The sequence below is a fragment of the Larimichthys crocea genome, chromosome III (genome assembly GCF_000972845.2).
Source record: "Larimichthys crocea isolate SSNF chromosome III, L_crocea_2.0, whole genome shotgun sequence".
Classification (NCBI taxonomy): Eukaryota; Metazoa; Chordata; class Actinopteri; family Sciaenidae; genus Larimichthys; species Larimichthys crocea.
This window is the reverse complement of record NC_040013.1, coordinates 46,782,652-46,810,518: the sequence shown is the minus strand read 5'-3', so window position 1 is coordinate 46,810,518 and position 27,867 is coordinate 46,782,652. Positions and strand designations below refer to the sequence as shown.

The window sequence follows — 27,867 nt, the reverse complement described above, 5'->3', positions numbered from 1 at the left end:
AGGTTTGAACCAGGAACCTTCTTGCTGTGAGACAGTGCTAATCACAGCACCACTGTAACATAAAGTCGAAATTCATTATTCAGTCTGTTAGGGGTCTGGAATGTAAATATCCAGAATGCAACAGGTCATGACAATAATAGTATTTGTCAGATGTTTTTTCTCGTTATCGCCTCACGGGGGCAGTATGCTAATACTAATGTCAACCAGCCGTTAACACCTACTCATTCTTTATTACAGTCCTTATTTATATATCAGTAACTGTTTGTGTTTGTTACCTTATTATTAGTACTTATTCTATTTTATCTGTATTTTGTTATGCAGACCACAGCAGGATGACCTCAGCTAACTAACTGGGAAAAGTCTGTATCCGTGTCTTTTAATGGGGACACACACCATAGCTTGAGCCAACTAATTCCCTGGAGACAACCCTTTCTATCTCCCCCTAACATCCCCCCTTTTTTAGAAATGTATATTTTAATTCTTAATTTGCCACAAAGTGAGAGGAATCGCGTGTAGCATTTCTATTAGTATTTGTAATATTTATATTTACATTTTTATTTATAAATGACACTTGTTCATCAGTTGTGTTAATTTAAATAATATTAAATAATGTGTCCACACTGGACAAAGCGGTGTGATACGCTGAACGTATCAGATGACGTGCGCTGAACTTTACGCCGTACGTACGGCGTGTGCGTATCAAATGGGAACCTCGCAATAAGGCTAACCTAATCGATATCAGAGTCAATGACACAACGTAATATTCAGACATACACTAGAACATTTGCCGCCTTTTAATCACTTCAGTTTTAGCTGCATAATAAATAGCCATTGTCGTAATCACGTGTATCAGTCTGAAGTCGTTGCTGAATCGATAACCTGCCGTATTGAATCGCTTGATGCTCTGTGTTCGATTGTTTTGCCTATTCAAATATGGCGCTGTAAAAGCCGAGGTTTGTTTTTCATGAGTGCAAAGTATGTTTAAGTGCATTAACCGCTCGGCCCAGTTCGCGACATATATCCAGTCAGCAGGCGGCCGTTTCTGTTTTAATCAAGATTTTAGGTACGTGTTGTCAGGTAAATGTATTTTTTTTAAAGTTAGAATTAGCTCAGACATGTTCACATCAAACGGTTGTGCTAGGTAGCTAACGAGCCGGCCGTTAAAGTCCGTTTGTCACGTTAAGCTGCCGTTAGCTCCGCGGCTACTTCAGCAGGCAGCTTAAGACGGTTTGTGTGGCTGCGGAGCTTCTGTATCTTTGGTAAAACACTTTAAAACTGCTGGGAAATAAGTCTAGCTACAGAATCAGATAAATGAACCCGGCTGCCACATGAGTGTTTATCTCCCTTTTTTTTTTTTTTGAAGCCTTTGTTGCTAGTTAGCAAGCTAATGCTAGTTTGCTGCTGTGGATGGGATTGTTTGACGTCCTGTGAGCGTGCAGCACAGGGAGCTCATTTCTAAAGTGCTTTGGCATTTGTGTTCGTGTTTTTTTAAGTCGACTGCCAAACAGTAATTGTAAATAACGAAAGTCTTTTTTATTTCTTTTGTGTAAAATGTTCTTACTGGCCAGCTGTACTTTGCCGTAAAAGCAGTGCCGGTGTAGCAAAGTAGCAACACAAACTCTACATATCAGAGTGAAATAAATAGGTTTGTGCTGCATTGCTGTTTAAAATCAAGCCGTGCTTGCAGAATAAAATGCTAACATGATTAAATATCAGGTGATCATCATCAAGTCATGAGTCGCTCCTCTCATAGTGACGTTAATTCATGGCTGTAAGGCCTGAGTAAAGGTCGATATGAGCGAGTTGTGACACCTGTTCTACCCCTGAATGTCACCACACTGACGGCTTGTCGCTCTTTATATTTACGCTTATACAGTGATACAATCTCTGAACATTGCTCTGACAGACTGCTTTGCAAACAGCATTAACCTGAACATTTAATTCCCCTCACTGCAGGCTGGTGTCATCCTCGCCACTCAGAATGACTGACCCGGCTGTGAACAGGGTGGTTAGTGACATCATTCGCTCTCCAGAGGATAAACGGGTCTACAGGGGCCTGGAGTTTACCAATGGCCTGAAGGCCATGCTCATCAGTGACCCGACAACAGACAAATCCTCAGCTGCTTTGGATGTCCAAATAGGTAAAGGTCTTTCATCGCTATCGTCCAGGTAGTCAGTAGAACCCCACACAGTTTTGGAAAAAAATATGGTCGGCAATGAACCCATGAACTGACTCATAACCAGCCAGAGAAAGTGAAAGCAAGTAAAGTTTTATAGGCCATACAAACCGATTTTTAATTAGCCAGGTCTATCAGATCACTGTTCCCAGTTTACTCTTAATTATGAGTCATATTACTGTGTACGCGTTGAAAACCTTGCTTCAGTAACAAGTTAACCACGTGTGTACTGTGTGTCTATGTAGCTGTTGTTTCGCTACGACACTTGTAGGATTATTTCCACCTTTTTTCTTCACTCTCCTCTGCAGTCTGGATGATCAGTCTGGCGGACACTGAAAAGTGAAGATGTCGTATCTGTAAACTTTAATGAGCCTAGAGCTACAGCTCGATCAACTGATTTCCTGAGGCTATTTTTCACAGGTTCTTTATCGGACCCGGCGAACATCTCGGGCCTGGCACACTTTTGTGAGCACATGCTGTTCCTGGGAACAAAGAAGTACCCCAAGGAGAATGAGTACAGCCAGTTCCTCAGTGAGCACGCAGGCAGCTCCAATGCCTTCACGAGTGGCGAGCATACCAACTATTACTTTGACGTGTCCCATGAGCACTTGCAAGGAGCACTAGATAGGTACTTTCCTGTTTTTCTTCATATCTCAGGTACATTTCAGGTGTGTTCCGTATTTGAACTAATTTATTTTATTTGTTTTTTTGGGTGTGCTTAGCTATATCAATTTGTCTGAGCTCCCTCTTGTCACCCTCTACTTGTCTGACAACTACTAGACAGCCAGTCAAATTTATTACATTATCTAATATTTTAATCTTTAATACACTGCATTTGTTAAAAACTCATGAGTCCTCCTTTTAGGCTGCATATACCCTAGGAAATATGTCATCTCTCTTCATAAGTGGCTATTTAGTTATCAGTATACATGTTGATGGGAGTCCAGGTGTTAATCCAAATGAGCTGCCAGGTTGTTTTCTATCCGTATTTGGTTACCAGACCCAGCTTCATTGTGCTCTCTTTTGTGACCACCAGCATAGTTCCTACCCCCACCCAGGCATGGGGTAAGACTGATGTCCTCAGCCTTGCAGGGGGCTCTGCTCACGTGTCAGCTGTGGTGGTTCAGAGAGGACAGACAAATTTAACCTGTCGGGATAAGCTTACCTACTTATAAATGAATGATAGTCTAGCAAGCACCTGTTTATGTGTCATAGGCTAATTGTTCCCCTGTGCCAGTGAATTGTGAAGGCCATCTGGACTGTAGTGGTAGGAAAGGACAGTGCAGAGTATGCTGAAATATTGATGATGTTGCCTCTTTGGAAATAGAACAGCGTCTCATGTGTGTTATTAGCTGGCCCTATTTTATTTTTTTATTTTTTTATTAATCATACCCTGCTATAATAATCGGAATGCATATTTTATATAACAGGATATTAGCACATTTGATAATTTGTGAGAGAAAAGAGTTTTGTTTTTTTTCTAGATCCACCATTTTGTGACGAGCTAAAGAACATCCGACAAACAGTCATGGTGTGATTGAACAAGAACAATTTATTGTCTTAAACCAGTGATTGTCAAATAGCGGTCTGTGGCACTCTGCCAGGTTCTGAAAAGGTTTCAAATGTATTCATTTAAATTAGCATGCTATAAAAAATAATATTTCAAGTAATATTCGAAATGTATCCACATTTTCAAATCCAGTACTCCATAGATAATGTTCTAATCTAATGAATCTTTGCTTTTTTAATACAGGTTTAATATCTTTCTAATACATTTCTCTTGTGTTGTTCTTTCACGTAACAATCAGACTATAAAAGTGTGAAAACTAATTAGTGGTTCTTCCCTGAAAAGGAAAAAAAAGAGAGAGAGCCTCTGATCCAAACAACCAGCTGCTGTGACAGATGTGTATCTGTGTCAAATTCAACAAGGATCGTACACGTGGCTTTGTTACAATACGCTGTCAGCAGTAACTGACCTTGGGTGGTGCTTCAAAAACATGCAAATATTTTGTGCATATTTCTCCTCATTTGCATGGCAGTTGGTCTCATTTTGCACTTACGCAAATGCATTTTTCATCATGACCTGCTTCTGTTTGTACAAATCGCTCCCACGCACTCCAACAATCTCAGTCTAACCCAGAATGATAATTAGACTACCACTGAAAGACCCAGTCTTGACATGTTGAACACAACACAGCCTTATGTAGTATTTATTATACACTGAAAATGTATTATTTGTATTCAGTTATACTGTTTGATATTTGATTGCAATTTTGTAATCTGTGTAGGTTTGCCCAATTCTTCCTGTGCCCACTGTTTGATGAGAGCTGTAAGGACCGGGAGGTGAACGCTGTGGACTCTGAGCATGAAAAGAACCTGATGAATGATGCTTGGAGGCTGTTTCAGTTGGAGAAGGCCACTGGAAACCCTAACCACCCCTTCAGTAAATTTGGAACAGGTAGAAAATCTCCAGAGTTGCTACCAGAGCTCACTTAAAGTAAAAGGGCAATTTGGAACCGGTTCTCGATTCCCATCCCGAAGCATGCAATAAAACACTAGATGCTATTTAAACTAAAGCACCCTGTGCAGAGCAGGTAATCTGATTACACACATTTTGAACCAGACAGATTTACAGTGTTAGTGTTATTCATCTTAATAATGACCTCGTCATACTATGTGACAGCATACGCGCCCTGCTTTCTCTGTAATTACTAAACAAAACTGTGTTTATAAAGCAATAAATAAATTTATATAAACCCACTTTTACACATGCTACAGCTTTCATCCGTTACACCTTTTATGCCCCTTTAACCAGAATCATCATAATTAACACACATTTCACTGTTGTGGTGGAAAGCATCTCTTAGCCTGAAGGAAGTGTACTGTCTGGGCCAGTGAATTTCCAGATCATAGTGACACAGACATGGAACAGCTCCAAGCTCAAAATAACCACCTGATGGCAGTCTTGAATTATGTAATGGTCATGTCAGTTATGAAGGATCAGACAGGCCTGAAAGTCGTGTCGTCCTGGCAGACCAACATAATGTTCTCAAGATTGATGCTTTGTTTTAATGTTTAAAAAAAAACTAAAAAAAAACTCAGTTGTGCTGATGTAGGCTGCAGTTGTATTTAAAATACTGTCAGAATGATTATTACAAATGTACTCTGTCACAGAGAAAGTTGTGGAAAAACCATTTATTTTTCTTAAAGGTAACAAATTGACCCTCGAGACCCGACCGTCTAAAGATGGGATCGACATCCGTCAGGAGCTCCTTAAGTTCCATTCGACATACTACTCCTCCAACCTCATGGGACTGTGTGTGTTAGGAAGAGGTAAGAGTTCACACACAACACGATCTTAACACAAAAACTCACTCTTCCCTCAAACACCTTCAGTGTGACCTGTCAACTGTCAGTTACTCGTACTGATAACAAAGAGGAACACTGAGTCATGCATCATCATGCATGACTCAGTGTACGCGACCTAAAGCATTATAATCGTCATTTTATTTGCAAATTATTATACAGCAATCCTCGTGTCATCTTGAAATCAATCTTCACGCTGTATCTTGGTATATCTGCCAAAAACAAATGAGACCATTGTCAAGGCAGTGTAGCGTCTACTTAATGCTTAATGTAGTATTTTGTGGAGGTTAGTCCAAATACAGAATGCCCAACTCTTCCTCTTTCTCGTTTTATCTTCTCTTTTAGCGTTGCTAACATGGTGGATTCTGTTTTTGAAATATCATCTCATTGGCCTTTTGCTGTTTTCAACCTCTGATTCTCTGTAATTGTAAGATTTCTCTTCTTCCTTTGTGGTAAAAGAACAGCATCCTCTTCCTGTTTTGCCATCCACAAGAGTATTTGTGTTGATGATAAATCCAACGAAAGATGTATCTCTCAAAGAGGAGCTTACATTTTTATGGTTGTTACATTAATTACACCAGATCAGAATTATTGGTAATGATTTATTGATATTAACAGGCCACGTAGCACCTATTTCATTTTTTTTTTTTTTTTTTACAGTGTTCTTTCAGTCTCCAGATTCAGAGCTACCTCTTTCTAAGTTAAATGAAATGTCTCTGGCATGTTCATTACCAGCTTGAAATTTACACTTTGCCAAACCTTCTTCAGACACAATCTGACAAGAAGTGCTTACAAGAACTTCCCAGCATGATTAATGGCTTTAAGTGGCTCTCTGTTATTCAACTTGTGAATGTCAAGTGAGCCTTCCTTGCATTTATTGGTCAAAAACACCATGGGAGTTGAACAGTTGTGTGCATCCTCGAAATTCAGTAATGGTTAAAGTTGTTTGGTGGTTGGTTTATTAGTTTTAAAGTTTGATTTGGTTTTCTTTGCACCCACATGAGCTACTTATTGTCCAAAGTAAAGGACAAAGTATACGTTTGTTCAACTTTATTTCTTCTCTTCTGTTTCTACAGAATCATTAGATGAGTTGACCTCCATGGTGGTTAAGCTATTTGGAGAAGTGGAGAACAAGAACGTGCCTGTCCCAGAATTCCCAGAGCATCCCTTCCAGGAAGAACATCTCAGAGTGAGCCAGAGTGAACCCTTTACTGTGCACTCTTTACACTGCAGTATAGGCCCATAGGCATTGTTTGAGATAGTATTTGTTTATTGTAATATATTATATTTATTTCTTAATATTTTCAACATTAAAGCAATATATAATTATGCAATCTCCCAGTTATTTGATTTAATCAAAATATTTTACCCTTTTTTTCCCCCTGTTCTGTCACAGCAATTCTACAAAGTGGTTCCCATTAAAGACATCAGGAACCTGTATGTCACTTTTCCCATCCCGGATCTACAGAAGTACTACAAATCTAACCCAGGACATTATCTGGGCCATCTGATTGGTCACGAAGGACCTGGAAGTTTGTTATCCGAGCTAAAATCGAAAGGTAGGACATAAAGTAGAGCTCCAAGATAAAGAAAAACACATTTGGATTGCTACAGAAAGTTAAACTAAACGACTATCTGAAAATGACCATGCTTATTATTTTTAAGGCTGGGTGAACACACTTGTTGGAGGGCAGAAAGAAGGAGCCAGGGGTTTCATGTTCTTCATCATCAATGTGGACTTGACCGAGGAGGGTCTCTGTACGTACTACATCAGACTGCACACACTGTAGTTCATTCACTATTGGCTGACGTGCTTTGCATGTGAATGTTCCCTGTTGCGGTCAGATTTGTGTATATGTGAGGAAATGAAATGTAAATATTGTTCATCGAGGCCTGTTATGTGTCCTTGCAGTGCACGTCGAGGACATCATCTTCCACATGTTCCAGTATATCCAGAAACTGCGTACGGAGGGACCTCAGGAGTGGGTGTTTGAGGAGTGCAAGGTAATTATTGTTCTCTGTTCAGCAAGAGGGGCTGAACAAATGTGACCTACTTATTTATGCTTAGTGGAAACAGAACAGACTTTTACAGCAGAGAGATATTCACTGTCTTAATTTCTAATGTAGTCATGTCAGATGAAGCTGAATGTCTAAAGGATTAGAATTAACATGCAGATTAAAATGTGGCTCTGAATGTATATAACTGTTGTATGTACGTGTCTTCACCTGCACATCTCTGCTTCTCTCTGTAGGATTTAAACAAAGTGGCCTTCAGGTTCAAGGACAAGGAGCGACCCCGTGGCTACACTTCCAAAGTGGCTGGTTTATTACACGTAGGTGCACTCTCCTCCACCTGCAATGGTTGTTTCCAGGGAAACACAGAGCAGCTCATTGTGTCTGTACCTGCTGTCGTCATTAGGCTACCTGTTGACTCTGTATTGAGAGAATTGAGATTTAGCAGAGGCAGAAATTAGGCTTTTATACTGTATGTACCACAGTTTCTAGGACTTTTCTTGTATGTCTTCTGACCAGGATTGGCGGTGCAAATAATTTTATTTCACTCTTGATTCTTAGAAGTGGCAGGAAGTCCTCACAATATACCTATATAAAGATATTCAATAAAATCACATTACAGCTTAACAACCATTTGGGCTTATCTTCATTTTCTTAACAGTTTGCACACATTGATCGAGTTATTATAGTATTGAATAGAGATCTATACACCAAGGAGATGAAAGCTTTCACAACAAATTTGTTTTTCTGACAGTTCACTCAAGTGGCAGTTGAAGACTAATAGCTGTGTGTGTTTTAGTACTACCCTCTTGAAGAGGTTCTTGCAGCAGAATACCTTTTGGAGGACTTCAGACCAGATCTGATCGAGATGGTGCTGGATAAGCTGAGACCGGAACATGTCAGGTCAGTGTAAAAACATTGGTCTCTGATGCCATCCATGCACCTGCAGTAACAATCTCTTTGTTCATTCGTGTTGTTAAGTGTAACAGAGTTACCATTAAATGTCCAGTGTGTCAGGTTTAGGAGGCTTTATATACAGGGTATGGCAGAAATGGAATATAATATGCATAGATATGTTTTCATTCATGTATAATCACGTAACACACCGCAAAAGTAAGGCTGGATTCAGGCACTAATTAAGGTGTTTTTGTAAGTGAATCATAGATCTTTTGATTCCAGCGTTTTTGATAAATAGATACATTGCAAATCTTGTGTGTGTATTTCTCCAAAGAAACTTCTCAGGAAGTCTTTCTTTCATAACTTTGCTAGAAAATAAGAAGATAATAAATTGAGGTGATAAATAATCTTTGTTGCCTGCCAGCTCTGACAAAGTGATGTTGGTCTACTTTGATATTTGGATGAAACGGCTTTTCAATTTTCCGCCTCGAAGAGGAATGCCAGACATCTTCACAGATTGGATTATCGCTGCAGCCTCAAAGGTTCACTTTGTTAATATCAGGAGATGGATATGTGTGCTCAGGAATACATTAGCAAGTTTTGCTGTCTGATTTGGAAATGCTGATCTCCTCACAGGATTTTTGCATGAACAAATTGGCCATTCTAAATAGTTTTCTAACTAACTTATTATACATGCTCCAAGTTATTTACAAATGTTAGCCTGTTTAACTGTTTTAAACCTCATTTTTCCTTTGTGAAAATGCAGATTTTTGACTCTTTTGAAGCTGTGTTCTGTTTGACTGTATTTTTGATGTATCTTCTCTTGCGTAACAAACGTCTGACATGTAGTTGGAATATTACAATATTTTCTGTTGCTGCTCGTGATGTAAAACGTTTATGGGATTCTACTGAATCAACCAAATTGCATGCTTGTATCTCGTCCATTCCTTAATGCCCACCAAGGAGGAGATTGCATGCACTCATTGGCTGACCCTGGCAGTTTGTGTGCCAGTCTCTTCCTTTACTGAAGTGACTATTTAACCTTGGGGTTTTGCCAGCGCTGCTTTGAATTCATGCCTGTGTTTCCTTATTTATTAATCTCATTCCACCAGCTGTAACTGAAGTTACAGCAAGTCAGGTTGCATCATTAAAGGGCTAGAAATTATAATTACGTTTGATAAGAGTTGGTTGTGGTTTAACAAACACATGCCTACTTTTGTCACTTTGTGATTGAATAAATGTCTCAGTGAAACACACTTTAAATGCAGCACAGTGTGGGGCCTTTAGGAATTCTAAACATAGCGCATTAGTTAGAGGCAGATGTGTTGATAGATCTCCACTGCCTCTAACGTGATCCAAATGCAATACTAATAGAAAAGCACTCACGTCTCGTGTTGTAGAGTGGTAACAAATGGAGAGTATCTAATCAACTCTGACAGGTTTTTGTATCTGTGTAACGTGACCTGGTTCACTCTTTTCTTTTTCCAGAGTTGCAGTGGTGTCAAAGTCATTCGAAGGACAAACCGACAAGACAGAAGAGTGGTACGGCACGCAGTACAAACAGGAGGCCATCACCGACTTGACAATCGAGGTGAACCACTGCGGTCACAGCGCCTCTGAAAAAATCACACACAATGCTGTGTGCAGTGACTGAAAAATGAACCCCTTGCTGATTGTACACCTGTGTTTCAGAAATGGGCAAGTGCAGACCTCAACGGCAAGTTCAAATTACCCATGAAAAATGAGTTCATCCCTACCAACTTTGAGATCTACCCTCTTGAGAAAGACTCTTCATCAGTCCCCACTTTAATCAAGGCAAGTGTTGCTGTAGTGTTGTCACTCTCTAATTTCCTAACCGCACTTGAAAAACCTCCCTTAACTGCATATTGTTAGAAATCTGTTATGCTTTCATATGGTAATGTGGTATTGTGACTGAGATATAAAGCATTTAGGATTGTTGTTACAATTATGTCAAGCTCAGAGGAACTAAAGCTGTTAAGAGCGTACATATTCCATTCTCGGACCAGACTAAAGACTCAATGAAAGCCTCTGTGCTTTTCTCTTATTGCTAAAAGACCACGCAGTAATCTGTTAATCAAAGTCATTTAGTTACATTTACATTCTATCTGCTAGTGCTGTCTAGTTGAAGTGTGCTTTTGCGTGCATTTCCAAGAACTGCAAATAGTTATCTTTGCACAAAACTGACTTTTTGTGAATATTGAAATGAGAACTCTGTGTTTGCTGTTCATTTGTTCCAGGACACTGCTATGAGTAAGGTGTGGTTCAAGCAGGATGACAAGTTCTTCCTGCCCAAGGCATGCCTGAACTTTGAGTTCTTCAGGTGCGTAACTAACTATGAACCTTTTGTACTAGAGCGATGAATCCAAGGCCCTACCCACTAAATCAACAAAAGGAGTCGCAGGAAATGCTAATTTTGTAACTTTACAACGCTGGTATCACAAACAAAACCAGTTTAAAAAAAGATTACACCTCTTAAATGAACAGGAACTTGGGAGCAAAGCAAATAAACTGCACTTTCCACTCCATTACGCAGTAGATACAAATCTACTGAAAATGAATGTCATTAATTTAAGATGACGATCACTCATCATTTATTTACTATAATGTCAACACAACTCTGTTCAGGTGAAGACTGTTTAGTCAATGTGTTAAGATGTTAAGAGCAATGGAAATACAAATTAGTGCAATACATTGCTGGTGGAAATACTACGTAGCCTCTAATTAATTAAGAAAAGTTGAGACAAATGTCATTCCAGAATTTCAGGATTCACAATAAATAAATAAATAAATAAATAAATAAATAAATAAATAAATAAATAAATAAATAAATTCAGTTAAAAAATGAAAAATTCTTCTCTTCCATTGTTCCTGGAATTTCCTACGACGCTTCTACGACACACAATCTAACTCAGGTTCTTCCGATGTTTGGGTATTCCCCACAGAAGTTACTATATATTATATAATCTGGGATAGGTTAGAATAGCTCAGTTTAGGTAATAGTCGACAACTGAAACGGTGCCATTCTCTACTGGGTGGGACTATAATTTAACATCTATTAAGACTGTTTTATTATTTTGCTACATAGGTTGTCATAAACTGCAGATAGTTGAATCCCAAACTAAATGTTCTGTACCGAAGTGTTTGTGGCTAATACTTTTACCGCTAACACCCCTGACAAGTACAATTAATCCTATGTTATTGAATCGTAGTGTACAGAACTTGTTGTGCCTTTGGCTCCTACTGTGAGAAAACAGAGCAGTATCTCTGCGCTCTGTTTCAATGCTTTGTTTGACCACTGCCATTTTCTCTACAGCCCGTTTGCGTATGTGGACCCATTGCATTGTAACATGGCATATTTATACCTGGAGCTCCTCAAGGACTCCCTCAACGAGTATGCATATGCAGCCGAGCTAGCTGGCTTGAACTATGACCTCCAAAATACCGTCTATGGGATGTATGTAAGTATTCACTCCCCATCGTCCTCATACTGCATCCCAGACCTTACGCCCCACCCACCCCCAAACTTTTTCTCAGCCAGGCCTGGCTTCAAAGGTATTACGACATCCATACAGTCAGATTGGACTGTATATCACAGTCAGTTGTCTGGTATTGTTTCTACTGTTTTCTCTCGTGAACTCCACCCATGCAGGTTAAAAAAATGAAAATGATTTGCACAAGCCTTCAGACCCAGACCTGGCTGGTTTAGCCTCTGTTCTGTTTTCACCCTCCTCTTCATTCTTCATCAATCCTTTTTCCCTTCATGGTCACCCACTTCCGGCGAAACCCTTACGACTACTAAGGGGTTGTTTATTTTCTCACATCGTCAGGAATTTATCATTTCTTTCTTTCAGATGTATTGGGGTTAAATGCACCTGTACGTCACATCAGGTGAAGCAGCGCTCCACCAATACTGAATTTCTAATTTGAAAGAGTGGTTGCACGAGTCTTCCACAGAATATAGATGTCTGACAGAAAGCTGGTCATGAGGCTGCATATACATACTCTTCTTGTCGTTCCTCTCATACTTGCTGTGTTGTCTTGTGTGTTTGTTTGCTTTTGTTTTCGGACAACCCTTCATCCCCCAACAAACGTATTTTTGTTGCTGTTCTTTTTTCCCCTCTTTCATTAGTCGCTACCTATACGCAGATCCCCTGCACTGCAACATGACCTACTTGTTACTCAGGTTACTGAAGGATGATTTAAAAGAGTATACATATGCAGCCCGCCTGGCCGGGCTGGTGTATGGCATAGCCTCGGGGATGAATGCCATCCTCGTAAGTAAACGTTTGAAGTTTGAAGGGAAGTGGGTGTGCCCATGCTGGGACCTCTTTGAGGCTTTCGCAGAGTGTGGAAATGGCTTGGGTTTTTTCTAATGCTCCGTTTGATAATGTGAAGTGCTGTATGTCCTGCTTGTCTGACCTGAAGGATTTTGAATCTCTGCTTGCTACTGCATCCCATACAAATATATCACTTAACTGTAGGATTGCTGAATACTGTCCTCTGGAAATATCATGCTCCTACAGAAGATTAACACTGGAGATAAACTATGTAATGAACAAAGACAATGTGTTATTTTAAATTCTTCAAAGTCTCAGTCATCTTCGTGAGGTTGTCACCTGGAAAGTGTTGAAGAAGTTGCCATATGTGCTGAGCACTTGTTGCCAACTATCTCAGTTGAGTTTAGGCCAGGTCATTGTGTAGGCCAAGTCATCTGATGCAGCACTCTCACTCACTCTCCTCATTGGTCAAATAACCATTACATTACATAGCCTAACACTTGAACTCAGCATGAAGCATTTACGTGTACTCCAGTGAACCTGTCTTCTGCAGCAGAGGTAACTCTTGGTCTTCCCGGCAGTCTCCCGAAACCGTCAGAAACCGTCAGAAATTTTCCAGATAAACTAACCTTTAATGTCTGAAAGTAATGACGAGCCGTCGTTTCTCTTTTAATTTGTTGTGCACATATTGGAAGAACTATTAACTGCATGCCAAAGACTACCTCAACGTGACAAGAAGGAGAGAAATTTCATGAATGAACTCATGACAAGACGCACCTGGTAATTAAAGATCACTTAAGGTGACGACCTCATGAAGTTGACTGAGGAAATGCCAAGAGCTGTCATCAGAGCAAAAGATGGCGACTTTGAAGAATGTAACATATAAAACATATTATACTTTATGTCTCCATATAATTCTATATGTGCTATTTCACAGTTTTTAAAGTCTTAAGTGTTAATATAAAATGTAGAAAGTAATAAAAAAATAAATACATTGAATGAGAAGGCGTAAACAGACCTTTGACTGCTCTGACTGGGATTAGAACGCTCCTTTTGATAAAGATTCACTTTGAAATATTATTTTTAAATATAATTTTAATTATTTTAAATATAAATAAATAAATGAATTAATGAATGTTTTTAATCATGCACTCATGGGAATCAGTCAGTCAGTTTTAGTTGGTTTATTTATTTAAGGATGATGTTTCTGTTTTTGCAAGTTGAACCTTAATTATATTTGAGAACCTGTTCATTTATTTCATCAGAGGAGAGCAAAAATGTCCATATTTAACGTTTTGTTTCTTTTTGTTGTCAAGGACCCGTCCAAATGAGGTCTTTGTCATGAGACTTTTTCACCTCTTAGATTAGTATTTTTGAAATTAATTAATATAATGGGTTTTTCATTTCTGGGCCCCAGAGCAATAAACTGACAAAACCTTGTGCAGACTTTGAGTGTACATTGAACCCTGACCACTTTCAGTCAAGGACACAAGTGTCTGATATTACAGGTTCACTTCCCAAATTTACTCAGGGTAATATATGAATGCACAGGAGAGAGAGGAGAAGGAGAAATAGACTTCATGGCACCATTTTACCTACTCTGTGTAATTATTTCTTTGGTTTTTCTGGCTGACATTCTTTTGCTTCTATTGTGTCCATGTCATGCAGCTAGTATATGAAAAAGTGTCTGTTACCAGACACGAGGAATAAAGCCAAATGATGCAGATATCTGACATATTTATAGTCCCATTTCTGCTGATGTGAATGCACAAAGGATGTTGAAAGTGGATCTGTTTGATAGACATAGTAAGGTTGCTCTATCCGGCACCGCCTTTGTTTCCAAAATTTATGAATGCAGCAGTTCTCTCAGCTCTCTGTGTGTGTGTCATTGATTTATTTCTACCTGCCTATCCACTGGGTTTGCTGTGTTCTTTCAAGCTAACTTTTACTCTAACACTCTGCACCCTTTGTCACATGACCTACTAACCTGAATTCATTCTCACCAGAACTCATGATAGTGACATGTCTTCAGGGACTGCCCTTCAACACATGCTCTGTGCAGCTGTGTGACGGGCTGCGTAAAATCGATTTGAGTCAGCAGTATAGGTGTGGCTGGCCGGGTGTTTGTCAAGGTTAATGATCTTAGAGAGATTACTTTTAACAGGTGTCACCGCAGGGACCTGGCGACAGGCAGTGGGGAGGAATGGGATGAGTCTGAGAGCGTAGCCACTTAGCTGCAGGTTTTGCTGAATCATGAAGGCCATAAGGGGCGGATGACATTGCAAAGTGGAGGCTTTAAATAACTTTGACTGTTCTTTTCCATTTTTAAAACACTCGTTTGTATAGAAAAGCCTCATCATCACCCACTTATGTCTGTTCCGACTCCCTGAGAGACTGCAGCAATGCTTCCTATCAGAGATTAGACTTTTGTTTTAAAAGGGATATACGTTAAAGTATGTCTCTTCCCCGTTGTTAGTTTAAGTTTGTTGGAAGTTCATTAGCATATTCAGACGTGCTGTGATGACTCATCTTAAGCGGGGGAGTGATGGGCTTTTCTTGACAATCATTTGGTCAGCCAGTAATCACAGTACTTAGTCACACATTATAACTGTTTTAGAACATTAAAATGAACAACTGAAACTCCAGCATGATCTCTCAAACATTTTCTAAAGGCCACAGACTATGCCAGGCTCACCTTATCTTTCTGTTTGTTCATGATGCACCACCTGTGCTCTTATCGCCATCTGCCGCAGCTGTCTGTGAAAGGTTACAGTGACAAACAGCACATCCTGCTGAAGAAGATCATTGAGAAGATGGCCACCTTCGAGATCGATGAGAAGCGCTTTGACATCATCAAAGAAGCGGTAAGCTCCGACTGTAACTCCATCATCGGTACAAAGTTATAATGAGTCTAATGAGTTTTGTGGAGCAGCTAACTTTAGCCTCACAACAAGAGTAGTGAAGTAACAGTATTAGTAGTTTCATGCTCTCCAGCAGTTTGGACATACTCCCTTCTTTTCCCTCAGTTCGGATGTTGATGTTGAACTGACCCTGCCTTCTTTTTCTCCCCGCAGTACATGAGGTCTTTGAATAACTTCAGAGCTGAGCAGCCGCACCAGCACGCCATGTACTACCTCCGTCTACTAATGACCGAGGTTGCTTGGACCAAAGATGAGCTCAGAGAGGCTCTGGATGGTGAGACACTGCTCTTTCTCTCTTTACTTCTGTCTCACAGGCCCAGCCCTTGTGCTTATTAGTCCCTTTTCTATTGTGGGCCAAACTCAGTTCACTGAAATACAGAATACATGCACAGTCAAGCCCTTCCTCAGGCTATAACTGATCGAGTGAAGCTTGGCCCGTGTAGCTGCTTGTATGATGTTGAATAACTTGGTGGTAGTGACAAATGCCACTATTGCCACTATTTCCCGGGTTCATAGGCGTGAGCTCTTGGGTTCAGGTTTCAAGGTGTTTGGCTTCCAGTCAATAGAGCGCTCCTCTTTCTTCCACTCCTCTTCTCTTCTGTCTTCCTCCTTTTTAATCCTCATTTGGATGCTGAGGCTGTTCTCCAGCAGATGCCTCCCTATCTGCAGTCTTTCCTGTCTGCAGTGCCAGTCTGGAACATGAAGGGCAGATTTGTTATATTTTTACCACAGAGCTTACACAGACTATCCTCGGATTCACATGAGACTCAATTAACCTGCAGGGTCGAAGTCTGTAGCCCGGCCACCAGAACCTCCAATTACCACAGCTTGTTCCCTTATCAGTGACCTTACCCTCATGCCAGCCCCCCCCCCTGCACTCCATAAGACACTTGAAGTCTCTTGTTTCCAAGCATATGTGTTGGTGCTGCTGTGGAAATCACAAATGATTTAGATATAGTGTGTGTGTGTGTGTGTGTGTGTCTTTGTGTGTCCCTGTAGCAGCTCATCCTTGAATCTGGGTCAGACGTTGCTTGAATTCAGATTGGCCAGACCGCATTGAGACAGGCTTGATTTCTGTGCATGTTTAACCAAATGTGCAAGTGTGTGTTTCACCACGCTTGCATGATCGTCTACCTGTGACCACCGCTGTCTTGATCGTGACAGGAATACTGTGCGATGAAGCGGCGGCTCTTCTGTTTTTTATTCTTACAGATCCAGTCTTGTGAAATTGCTCTATGATTGATTGCTGTTGTCTGTGATCTGTATTCCAGATGTAACTCTCCCACGCCTCAAGGCCTTCATACCTCAGCTATTGTCACGGTTACATATTGAAGCCCTTCTCCATGGCAACATCACCAAGGAGGTTCGTCACCACAGTCTCTGTTTTTACTGCCAGCTGAGGGAATTTGAATTTTGTTAGCTCTCTGCCTCGATGGATTTTTTTTTTTTTTTTGTGCCACTTTCCCTTCACATCAAGGCTGTAATATTTGTAAAACATGTAAACGCCTCTTTCTCAGTGAATACTGAACACATCTTTTATCCTTAAACAACTTTTGAATTACCTTTAGCCTTTTTATCTGGCCCTCCCATGGTATCACAGGGGATTATTGTCGAACACCTCTTATAAGATCCTGTGATCAAGTCACACTTTATAAGAGGTCTCAGCTATCACAGCACCCGCTTTACACACTGGAATGATGTCTGGTGGAGAGAGAGAATCTGAGTCACGAGTGGGAGCGATGATCCGTTTGGACATCACCGAGCTACAACGTCGGCCTGCTACTGTAAGGCCTAAACAAGAACTGAGCAAAAAGACCTGTGAGACTGTATGACAGAAGAGGAATCAAGAGTTTTGATGAGAGCTGAAAAAAACATTTAAAACAGTTTTTACCATGTTACAAAAAGATTCTTATACACTGTTGATTATGATGCTGCTAAATCTACAGACTGCAGTGAAGTTGGTGCGATCGTCAATATTTTTTTCCCCCTTCAGTAAATTTAAAGGGCTCATTAATCTAAAAGACAAAGCCCCCCAAATTTTTGAAACTATTTTCTGCTGATTTAAAACATGCATTATGCATTATCCAGAGTAAGCATTACATTTTTCTTGAAATGTTTTTCCGACGCCTTCATCACCACGAGCAGAATTCTATTCAGCGCCTCTTTGCAAGAGAACTACCAGCCTTTGCAAATAACATCAAAACCATCAGCAAGTTAATAAAGGGTGGAAAAGGTCCAATGTCAAGATAATTGAATTCTGCTCACGTAGAGCCCACAGCTTTAATGCAGCCTATTTGGGAATGTCAGAAGCAATTCTGCTGAATGTACATAGAAAATCACTCAGTGAAATAGGAGCCAGGTGAAGGGGAAAGTGTGTACAACACAAAGGTGAATTACAAATGCTTCAAGGGAGCAAAACATCAGAGCTAAACACTATGTGCTGTTTTTTAAATGATTTTTTTTGTGGACTAAAATGTTTCATTTTCCCTCCCTGACTTCTCTCCAGTCTGCTCTTGGCATGATTCAAATGGTGGAGGACAAACTCATTGAGCACGCTCACACAAAGCCCCTCCTCCCGAGTCAGCTGATTCGCTACAGAGAGGTGCAGGTTCCAGACGGTGAGTTCTGCACTCCTCATACACGAACACAGAAACACACGCAGAGCAGTTAAGTGCTCTTAATCATCATCTGCCAGTCACGTCTGTCTCCACGGAGACCATGCAGACGAGCACTCACCCGGCGCTGCTGCCCTCGTCATCGGTGACACCACACTGCGTTCGCAAAGACTTAAATTAAATTCAACATCCCTCATTTCCCTCAGAGGAACAGAACAGTCACTGAGTGGAAATGGACGTCACTGGGCGAAATCTGCACACGCCTTCCCCCTTAGCTCAAAGACGAAGCACACACGCGCCAAGCAAAGCACCTGTGCTGCCTTTCTGATTACATTAGGAAAGTCGAGTGATGTGGAGAGGAAAACCAGAGCTGCGCGGGGCCACCTGGAGACCTCCTGCGTCTCACCAAGGGATTTTCCAGGCTTGGCTCCAGACTGCCAGTCAGACACAGAGCAGGAGCACTGCCGAGGGACGTAAAGGATGTAAACACAAAATTGGCTCGTGGAATGACTGACTGGCTGATAGTCCCATCAAGAAGCATGTTATTAGTCTCATAGCTGAAAGCTTTAGAGCGGATACTTCACATAAATCTGTCCACTGACACATTGATCTTTGAATCTGGATCACATTGTGCCTGCTATCACTCTTAAACAGACATTTTAATGAAGTTATCGTTTTCTGATGCCGTAGAAAGGGCATGAAATACTGGCCTGCCTTTTTAGTCACATAAACAAAACAATGATAGGTTGAGCGTTTGAAGTTGTGCAGTTTGAAAACCTGCAGTTCCACCTCTTGGTGTGCAGCATTTGTTTGACAGTTGTTGACTGACAGCCAGCTTATGCAGCGCCGACAGCATGATGTTTAACGGACTGTGACAAAACAAAATACACAATGACGCACAGCCCGGAAACGTCCACGCTTTACATTAATGCTTTGATTAACCAAAGAACTCAAACTGTCCTGTTTTATGTTTTCTAAGTAAACTTGAGTCAAACTTTTGACATGCCAAGAAGAGAGATGTTGAGGACTTTGGACATGAGCGCAGAGCCAAAGCGCTCCGTCAGCATGTGCACCAAAAGTACCGGCATCCACCCAGCCTCGACTCGTGCTCCATTCAGAGCAAGCTCCATCACAATGAACTCAGACAAACATAAGCCGAGCACAAAAGGATCCAGTTTTCTGAATGCTAGAATGGATGGCTCGCCTCCATTTTCTGCTCCAAAGAAAATTTAAAGCGCAGATGAAAGGCAAAAATGTCTGCGCCTTTCTGGAGACTGTCCCCACTGTCCTCTGCCTGAACTTTCCTGTTTGACTGTATTATGCTCATCTGTGCCTCAAGCACAGTGCTCAGGAATAATTACACATGTACAGTTGAAACAGCTCATCACTTTGGAGCAGTTGTTATTTTAGGCAGTGTTGAATTCTGTTTTTGAAAGAGCAGATTATTCACACACAGATCATCGTTTGGAGTGGATTATATAGAGGTGGACAGCTTCATTTCCGTGCTCATGAGTCCATGGATCACTGCAAGATTTTAGGTTAATAAAATGATCTACTTCAGCCGGTGTTCGCTCCGTCACCGCTCTGCATGTTGAGTGTAGTTCCCAGCATGCTTCAGCACGGCCCAGTCACCATTTGAACTTTTTACAGGCTTTATAATCTAAATTGAATCTGCACAAATGTACCAGAAATAAATTGAAATGCGAATGTTATCATAGTCCGTCTTTCATTACCTGTTTCATTAAAAGAGAAAAAAACGAGCAGTATGACAAGAGATGGGAGGAAAGGGCTTTTTATATCCAGTACATACAGACATATACGTATCCTGTCAGTTGTTTCTTTGCAGGTCCAGCTCAGGAGGCCAGTGCTTCTTGTTTTTTCCTGTGTCAATAATGCATATCCAGGTAACTGTGTTTACTTACTACCATCCCTCATCCTCTCAGGTGGCTGGTATGTTTACCAGCAGAGGAACGAGGTGCACAACAACTGCGGCATCGAGATCTACTACCAGACCGACATGCAGACCACCCATGACAACATGCTGCTGGAGCTGTTCTGTCAGATCATCTCCGAGCCCTGCTTCAACACACTGAGAACCAAAGAACAGCTGGGTGAGCCCAAGAAACACAAACACGTGGCGTAGAACATGTCGTGTGGTGCATTTCCCATCACGGTTTTCAATACGCTGTGTATAAAGGCAAGAGGAAAAACTGAGGCAGCTGTGTTTTATTTTGCTACCCAGTGGTGAATGTTTATTCAGAGATTCTTCTTTTGAGAATTCTGCAGCTTTAATCTGCAATGTAAAGAGCAGAAAAGTGAAATTTCTAAAGTGCTGTCAACCATGATGCTGTTTAATAACTTGTGGAATTAATGATCTGAATCTCTGGACCATTTTTCCTTGTAATCGTGTCAGACTGAAAATTAGATGCAGAGACAATAATGGAAATATGTTTTTGAACCTACTTAAACTACACGAGTTTCTGATTATAAAGTTGATCGTTTTCCTGCACATACCAAGGTTCTCTGTCTGCCCTCTGTGCTGAGCTCCTCCACATCTTCCTCCCCCAGGCTACATCGTGTTCAGCGGGCCTCGACGGGCCAACGGCGTCCAAGGCCTGCGCTTCATCATCCAGTCGGAGAAGGCACCCCACTACCTGGAGAGTCGCGTGGAGGCTTTCCTGTGCACCATGGAGAAGTCTGTGGAGGAGATGAACGAAGAAGCCTTCCAGAAACACATCCAGGCTCTGGCCATCCGCCGCCTGGACAAGCCCAAGAAACTGTCCGCCGAGTGCGCCAAGTACTGGGGAGAGATCATCTCTCAGCAGTATAATTTTGACAGAGGTGTGGCCTCCCCAACTGTCCTCTTTACCTCACGACTAACTCTTTAATTATGTTTCCAACGCTAATTGCACAGTTCTAAGTTTATTGAAATATATTTCAAGAGACTTTCTAATCTAAGGGCTATTAGAAACTGCTTGCATTACGTGGAAAGTCAAATAGGAGTTCTTGAGAGTTATCAATATTTTGGTCAGTCCCAGAGGTGGAGCAGGATGTTGCTTAGAGCTGCACAAATTGGGATCGATTAAAGCCTGAAATAATCAGCAGCCGTAGCACACCTCTCTCTTGCAGCACTCTCCTGAGTGCCGTAATGGATTGTAATGGGCCTGATTCACTGGTAATCTGCCTAAAGCCCTGAGTGATGGCAACACTGAAAGGCGGCCAAGGGGAGTGGTGGTGATTACTGATACTAGCAGCATCGGGGGTGGGGAGGGTGGGGACACGGCACAGACAAACATACGACACGCGGCGTTAGTCAGCTCTTGCACACGGTGAAGCTCCACGGGCTGACTGTGAGCGGAGCGCTTAGCTAATTGTTTCTCTTTGCCTGAGTCAGTAATTGATTTTTACGTTTTGGGCAAAAAGACGTTTATTCAACGGTTACAATTATTTCTACTCGTGACAAACAACCACACTCACATGTAACACGTCCTCCTTCTTTTAACACTGAACTTTCCATTGCATTACCACGCAGCAATAATAATTTCACTCGTGTCAAAGAACTTTAAACCTCGCTGACACAAAGTGAAACTGCTGACGCTCTGCAGAGATAAGCAGCAGAACTGTTGGCTGATGGTCAGCAGAGATTTCAAGTTAAAATAAGGATATGATAAGTATGAGGATAAAATAAAGTCAAATAAACTTTGAAATGCTCCTCGGGTTTTAAACACTACAGTCGTGATATTAATATTAACACTGTTTGTCCTTTGTGTTGCAGATAACGTTGAAGTAGCCTATCTGAAGACCTTGACTAAAGAAAACATCATGGACTTCTACAGAGTAAGTAGTTTCCTCTGCTGAATATGCTTCATGATCAGTAAGCGAGAGCGAGCCGAGCAACCAAAGTTCAGTCCTTCCTGAGCAGCCCTGTGTCGGCTGCGTTGGGCAGTTTATTGAATAATCAACACGGACACTCGGATCTTTACATGTTGTAGTCAAAAGACAACCAAATCCGAGGTCTTACCTCATCATTTAATATGTGAAATAACAACTCGATGTTTCTGAAACCTCTCCCCCGGGTGTGTTTACTCCAGCCACAGTTTGACTGAGTGCTGCCGTGGTTAACTGTAGCCATCATGAGGAGGCGGCTCCATGAATGACAACAACAACAGTGCTGTTTATGACGTGTGAGAGCCATGAAATATTAAAGAGGCCTATCAGTCGTTAAACAAAGCCTCTATTGATAAATGTCACGTCCGATATTCTGAAACATGAAATTCATTGTCAATATCTGAACCTGATCAGACATTATTACATCAGTGTCAGTACTTAGCAGCTCTTCTGGAGCTCTTCATCATATCAGGTTGGAGTTTGCTGAGTTGTCATGGTAGCTGAAATTTCCATTTTGCCTGAGCACTTTATGGACTTTTTACGGGTCCATGTAGGCTTAAAAGTTAACAGACAGCTGTGCTAGTCCATCTGCTGATGAAGACCGAGGTCTACTGAGGCGGTCTTCATCTGCGGGTACTCCACGCATGAGCAGTGATGAGATTTATTTTTTATTTTTTTAAATTACCAGCTGTTCAAGAATTAATTGAGACATTTTAATTCTATGTTTAGATAATGAGGAGCCTGGTTAAGAACGCTATTTACCAAGTTTGAAGTTTGGTGTGTGTGTGTGTGTCCGGACACACATGGTTTTACTGGATTCAGTCTGCCCTCCTCGCTTTCATCTCCTCCTGCTTCTATTCATAGCTGTGGAGGTGACACTGACACAGGACGCTCACAGCATATCAGCTGCCATAATGACAGGCAGGCAGCCTGTTTGGAGGGGGATAAAGGGCCACAGACACACAGCCGCTGAAAGAATTGGCATTATCTTAGCCCAGCAGAAACCATTTCAGGCCCCATGCAGAATAAACCTAATGCATTCCTAATGTCATATCAGCTGCAATCGCACAGGCGTCGTCTTTTTTTTTTCTTCTTTCTTTTTTTTTTTTCTCTTCCATTTTTGGTCGCCAGGGTTGACACTGTCTGACTGCCAAATCTTCAGTCTAATATAATCCTCCATCCAGAGACAGTGATGAGGCCCGACTGTGTAGCTAAATCTCCACAGGCCTGTCACAGCTCATCCCAGACTCCCTGTGAAAACCACACGGCCACGCAGGCCAACGCACAGCCATGAGTCACCCCGCTTACTCACAGCCAATATTTCTACAGGAGTTTTCCCCCCCTAAAGAAACTATATGTGGCCATTTAAATAACGAATCGAGCTCCAAATTTCGGTCGTATTAATGATGCCGTTTGCAACAATGTTCCCTGCCACCCTCTGTGCATCAACCCGTCCGTCTGTGTCCCTGCAGGATCGGCTGACAGTCGAAGCCCCGAAGAGACACAAGGTGTCCGTGCACGTCCTGTCCAGAGAGATGGACTCCTGTGAGTATCTGCTGCTTTCACAGGCTTCATTTAGACGCTGTGGGTGTGTTCATTCAGTGTCAAACTGACCTGTGTGTGTGTGTATGTATGTGTACCAGGTCCAATAGTGGGAGAGTTCCCCGCTCAGAATGATGTCAACCTGGCTCCTGCTCCCTCCCTGCCACAGGTAATGATCATGTTCTGCATTTCTGTGCCTCCGTTCATTAACCTGACTGCTCTCCCAGACACTGAGACACGTTGGCCCTGCTCACATCATTTAGCTGCAAATGTCACATAACAAGAATCTGTGTACACCGCACTTAATGTGTCCATACCAGACAGGACTTTACAGGAGTCTGGCGATTTTCTATATTTTTCATGTTGTTAACAAATGACATGAAAAAGCCAAAAGCAACACTGGCTCGTGTGTTTTTAAAGTTTGACTCTGAACAATCAAGTCAGTGAGTCGACCCCACATACACATTCATGCTGCAAGAAATGCTCCATGAGGCACCCAGTGTGGATCAATCCTCTGTGAGTTTCTTCCAGTTTTTTGTTCAAATTTAGGAAATAACTGAGCTTTTATTTTATAACAAGAGGCAGTCTAAAACATTCTTGGTTTTGGTCCCGACAGGATTTTTCAAGAAACAGATGTAAGATTTTAATTTATTCATTTATTTATTTATTTTTTTTTACAGTTTAGCGTCCCCAGTTTCAGAGTGTAATTCACATGCACATCACTGTCATATGGACAGCTGTACACGTGTGTTTCTTACTTAAGATAATATTACTTGTTAGTCCAACAGCAGTCAGCCCAGCTCGGCGTCTGTCTTTCAGCCTTATTACCTCTCACCGCCACTCACTCTCCATATAACAGTGAGCGTAGCATCCAAATCACGGTGCAGCTCTCATTATAACGTCGCTTTAAATTGGTCGTGAAGGAAAAGGACAGTATCATCTGTTGCATTACGTGTTTTTTTTTTTCCTCTGTAGCTGTTTATCTGAGCAAACGTCTTACAGCTTGAAGTGATTCCTGCTGAGTGAAAACAGAACCGAGCCGTACGGGAGCAGCTGCTGTTGATGCGTGCGCACTGACTTCATCCGTAGGCGCCTCTGCTAAGTTAAAGAACTAACACTGCGGGGTTACCTTAACTAGTTACCATGGAAACTATGTGCATGTGGCTCTTTTTTGCCTTCGGCTCCAAACACCGCTGAGGGAGAGCTTTGTCCTCAAAGACGAAGTATCAGCGTGAAGACTCGGGTGCCGCTCTGACCTCCTGACTCCTCTTTTCTCTCTCTCTCTCTCAGCCCACGTTGGTTAACGACATGACGGAGTTCAAGAGGAGCCTCCCTCTCTTCCCCCTGGTCAAGCCTCACATCAACTTCATGGCTGCCAAACTGTGAGCGAGTCCGGCAGGTCGACACACAGCAGCACTGGGGGGGGGGGGCCGCGGGGCTCCCTCTCACCTCCCCCCCTCCATCAGGAAGACTTTCATCTGACTGAGCCTGCATTTGTGTGTGTGTGTGTGCGTGCGCCTCTGCACAGGTGCATGTGAATGCGTGTGTGCACGTGTGGCAGGCTGGAGCCACTTAGAAGAGATTGCTTGGAAAAACAAATGCGTGTATTTGAATCACAAAGTTAGCCGTGGTTTGTCGACATAGCTGTGATGACGGTAGAGGCCCCCCCCCCCTCTCTCTCCCACCAGACTCACGTCACGTTAACACTCCCGTGCGTCACAGTCGTGTGTGTGTGTGTGTGTAGGCTGTCATAGAGGAAATAGAAACTACATAAAAAGAAGGGTCAGATCCCTTTTTAAAAAAAAAAAAGAGTTTGAGCATACTGCAGAAGCTTCACGATAGGAGGCGTTTTTATTTGAATAATTCAGACATGCTGCTTTGAGAATGGAAAGATTTATTGAGCTGACCGGGTGGATGGAGAGGGTTTAAACACAGTAGCTCCATGAAGGTCTTCTTTTCTTCTTCCTCCTCCTTTTTTTATTTGTCAGACTTTGCTTGTTTTTCCATGTAACTCTCTGAGGCACCACAAGGCTCCCGTTATCACAAAAGACGCACTGAAATGGACTATTTTATTCAAATTTATGCATTTCTGAAGAACACCTGCCTTTAGAGTTCTGGTTTTAATCTGCACAGGTGTTTGCTTGTAAACTGGTAAAATGTTGGGACCCTTTGAGGAGCTGTTTGAAAGTCACTAATCCATGCCCATGAAAGCTGTTTTTATTTTTTAACTGCATTTTACAGTAGTGTGTAAGTCAGACATCTCAGGGTTACCTCCATGCTGTTTTTTTTTTTGTTTTGTTTTTTAAACATTTAGTTTTACTAGTCGACTAAAAATAAAAACTTATGAGTCTGTCATCGACATTTGTTCACTTCACTAAATGTGATTAGATCATTTATTGGTTCTTTTTATAAACTCAAAAGGCTGAACAGTATTTCATTTTACTTTCTGTCAGCTCCGTGGAGATCGTCATTATTCTCACACTCTGAGACTTGCAGAGACTTTCTGCAGCTTGTGCCTTTCCAGGGGGGCATCAGTTACTTTTGTATCTGGCTGCACTGAGCTGATCCGGGGGCAGAATCCTGGAGGATCTAACTCCCATTAAATTGCTGGACTGTGCACTAGTTCTTACAGAATAGATGTCAAAACAAAAGAAGCAGCTAGCCCTTCTCTTTAAGAAGGAGGGTTGAAGAAAAGCTCCAGCCTGGATTTAGTTTTTTTTTTTTTAATATATGCACTTCTCACTAAGCAATAAACTTGTGGACAAGATGATAATGTGGCCCCAGCAGCAGGATCCACGCTGATCCAAAGCTCCAGCCCTAAGGATGGTGACGGTGATGTCAGCGCCGTGCAAGTGTGACCTGCTCTCAGGTGCTAACCAGCTTTGCTGTGACAAAACCACTGCTGTTGCAGCGTCCAGCCACTCTGTTCCAACAGCCAGAAATCTGAGTTATGATCCCCCTCCGCCTCCTCCTTCATCAACGTACCTGCTCTCAGGCCTAGTTCACCTCCCGCTCACATGATGCTGCCTAGTTTTAAAGAGTGGAATGAGGAAGTACCTGCATCAAAAGCTTCTTCAATGTTTTCCAGCATTTTACTACGTCTCTACCAGATCAAATCATTTCAAAAAAAGGCCCCTTTGTTTTCAACCGCTTTGTTAAAAGGCAATATTCCCTTTTTGTGGTTCAAACACAGACAACCAGCAGCAGCAGCAGCAGCAGCAGCGTTAGGTAGACTTTCACTCCACAGGCAGTCACTCGACAGCAGCCTGTAGGGCTGATGAAGCCGTTTTCATGCAGTGTTCAGAGGAAACTATCAGCATTACATATCAGGCTTGGGTGGGCCATGCACTGTTTACCTTGTGAAGTACCTAGTGATTGATCTACATAAAAAAATCTGAAGCTTTTTTTTAATTATTTCTGGACGTCTTTAGCAACAGACTGATGATTGTGTTGGTTGAGTTTATGGGCTGGTGATACAAGAATGCTGATATTTTGAGTTTGTTCTTTTTATTGTCTCCTGTGTGTTTCTAATGAATAAACTATTGAATGGAACCATGTATGTGTTTTATTAATGGAACAGTTCCCCTCCCCCACAGCGACACACACACACACACACTTCAACATTTTAGAAAAATACATTTATTCACAGAACTGATACCATAGAGCTCTAAACTCAGACACAAACGTCTGTACAACACAGTTCAGACTTGGACGTCTCTTTTGGCAGAGTGATGTTTATAGTGGATGTGCAGGGAAGGGGGAAAGCCGTGGCCTGCAGGTTGGAGGACACCTGTAAAGCAGGCACAGTTCATATGTGCGGGTTAAATGTTCCAAGTGGTCGGCAGTCTCGTACCTTGCGTCCTGAAGCAACTCAAGGCTTAGTTATCTGATAAGTGCCACAAAAAAGTGAAATCACGTCACACTCCCGTTTATTTTAAACAAATCTTAACTATGATGTATGAATGTTAAAGTGTCAGTTCACTGAAAAGACAAAAGCCTGATTTTCACACAGCCTCATGCAGATAAAGTACTTTTTAGTGGAGTGACAGATGAATAAAACACTATCCTGCAACAGGATAGAAAAATAGTCTAACGGTGCTTTGAAAGATTGTTTTATGGTCCCAAATTGACATTAAAAATTTAGTTTTTG

General features: G+C 41.7%; 1 protein-coding gene across 4 annotated transcripts; it reads left to right on the top strand.

Annotated features, from left to right (window-relative positions):
• The first annotated feature begins 915 nt into the window (after positions 1-915).
• ide (insulin-degrading enzyme) lies at positions 916-27,274 on the top strand. 4 transcript variants are annotated; one of them, XM_010734586.3, is made up of 25 exons: positions 916-1,063; positions 1,957-2,141; positions 2,598-2,805; positions 4,466-4,635; positions 5,388-5,510; positions 6,620-6,732; positions 6,940-7,102; positions 7,209-7,301; positions 7,456-7,547; positions 7,796-7,876; positions 8,356-8,459; positions 9,942-10,044; positions 10,146-10,268; positions 10,712-10,794; positions 11,788-11,932; positions 15,505-15,615; positions 15,826-15,946; positions 16,944-17,035; positions 18,179-18,290; positions 20,231-20,398; positions 20,856-21,128; positions 22,063-22,124; positions 23,648-23,720; positions 23,819-23,886; positions 25,008-27,274. In XM_010734586.3, the coding sequence occupies exons 1-25, from the start codon at positions 978-980 to the stop codon at positions 25,101-25,103; spliced, it is 3,048 nt and encodes a 1,015-aa protein (XP_010732888.2). In that variant the 5' UTR covers positions 916-977; the 3' UTR covers positions 25,104-27,274. The 4 variants fall into 4 exon arrangements, with proteins under 4 accessions (XP_010732888.2, XP_019128360.1, XP_010732889.1 ...); XM_019272815.2 differs by lacking the exon at positions 11,788-11,932 and adding an exon at positions 12,604-12,748 and having other exon boundaries at positions 25,008-25,103; XM_010734587.3 differs by having other exon boundaries at positions 928-1,077; positions 25,008-25,103.
• The last annotated feature ends 593 nt before the right edge of the window (positions 27,275-27,867 follow it).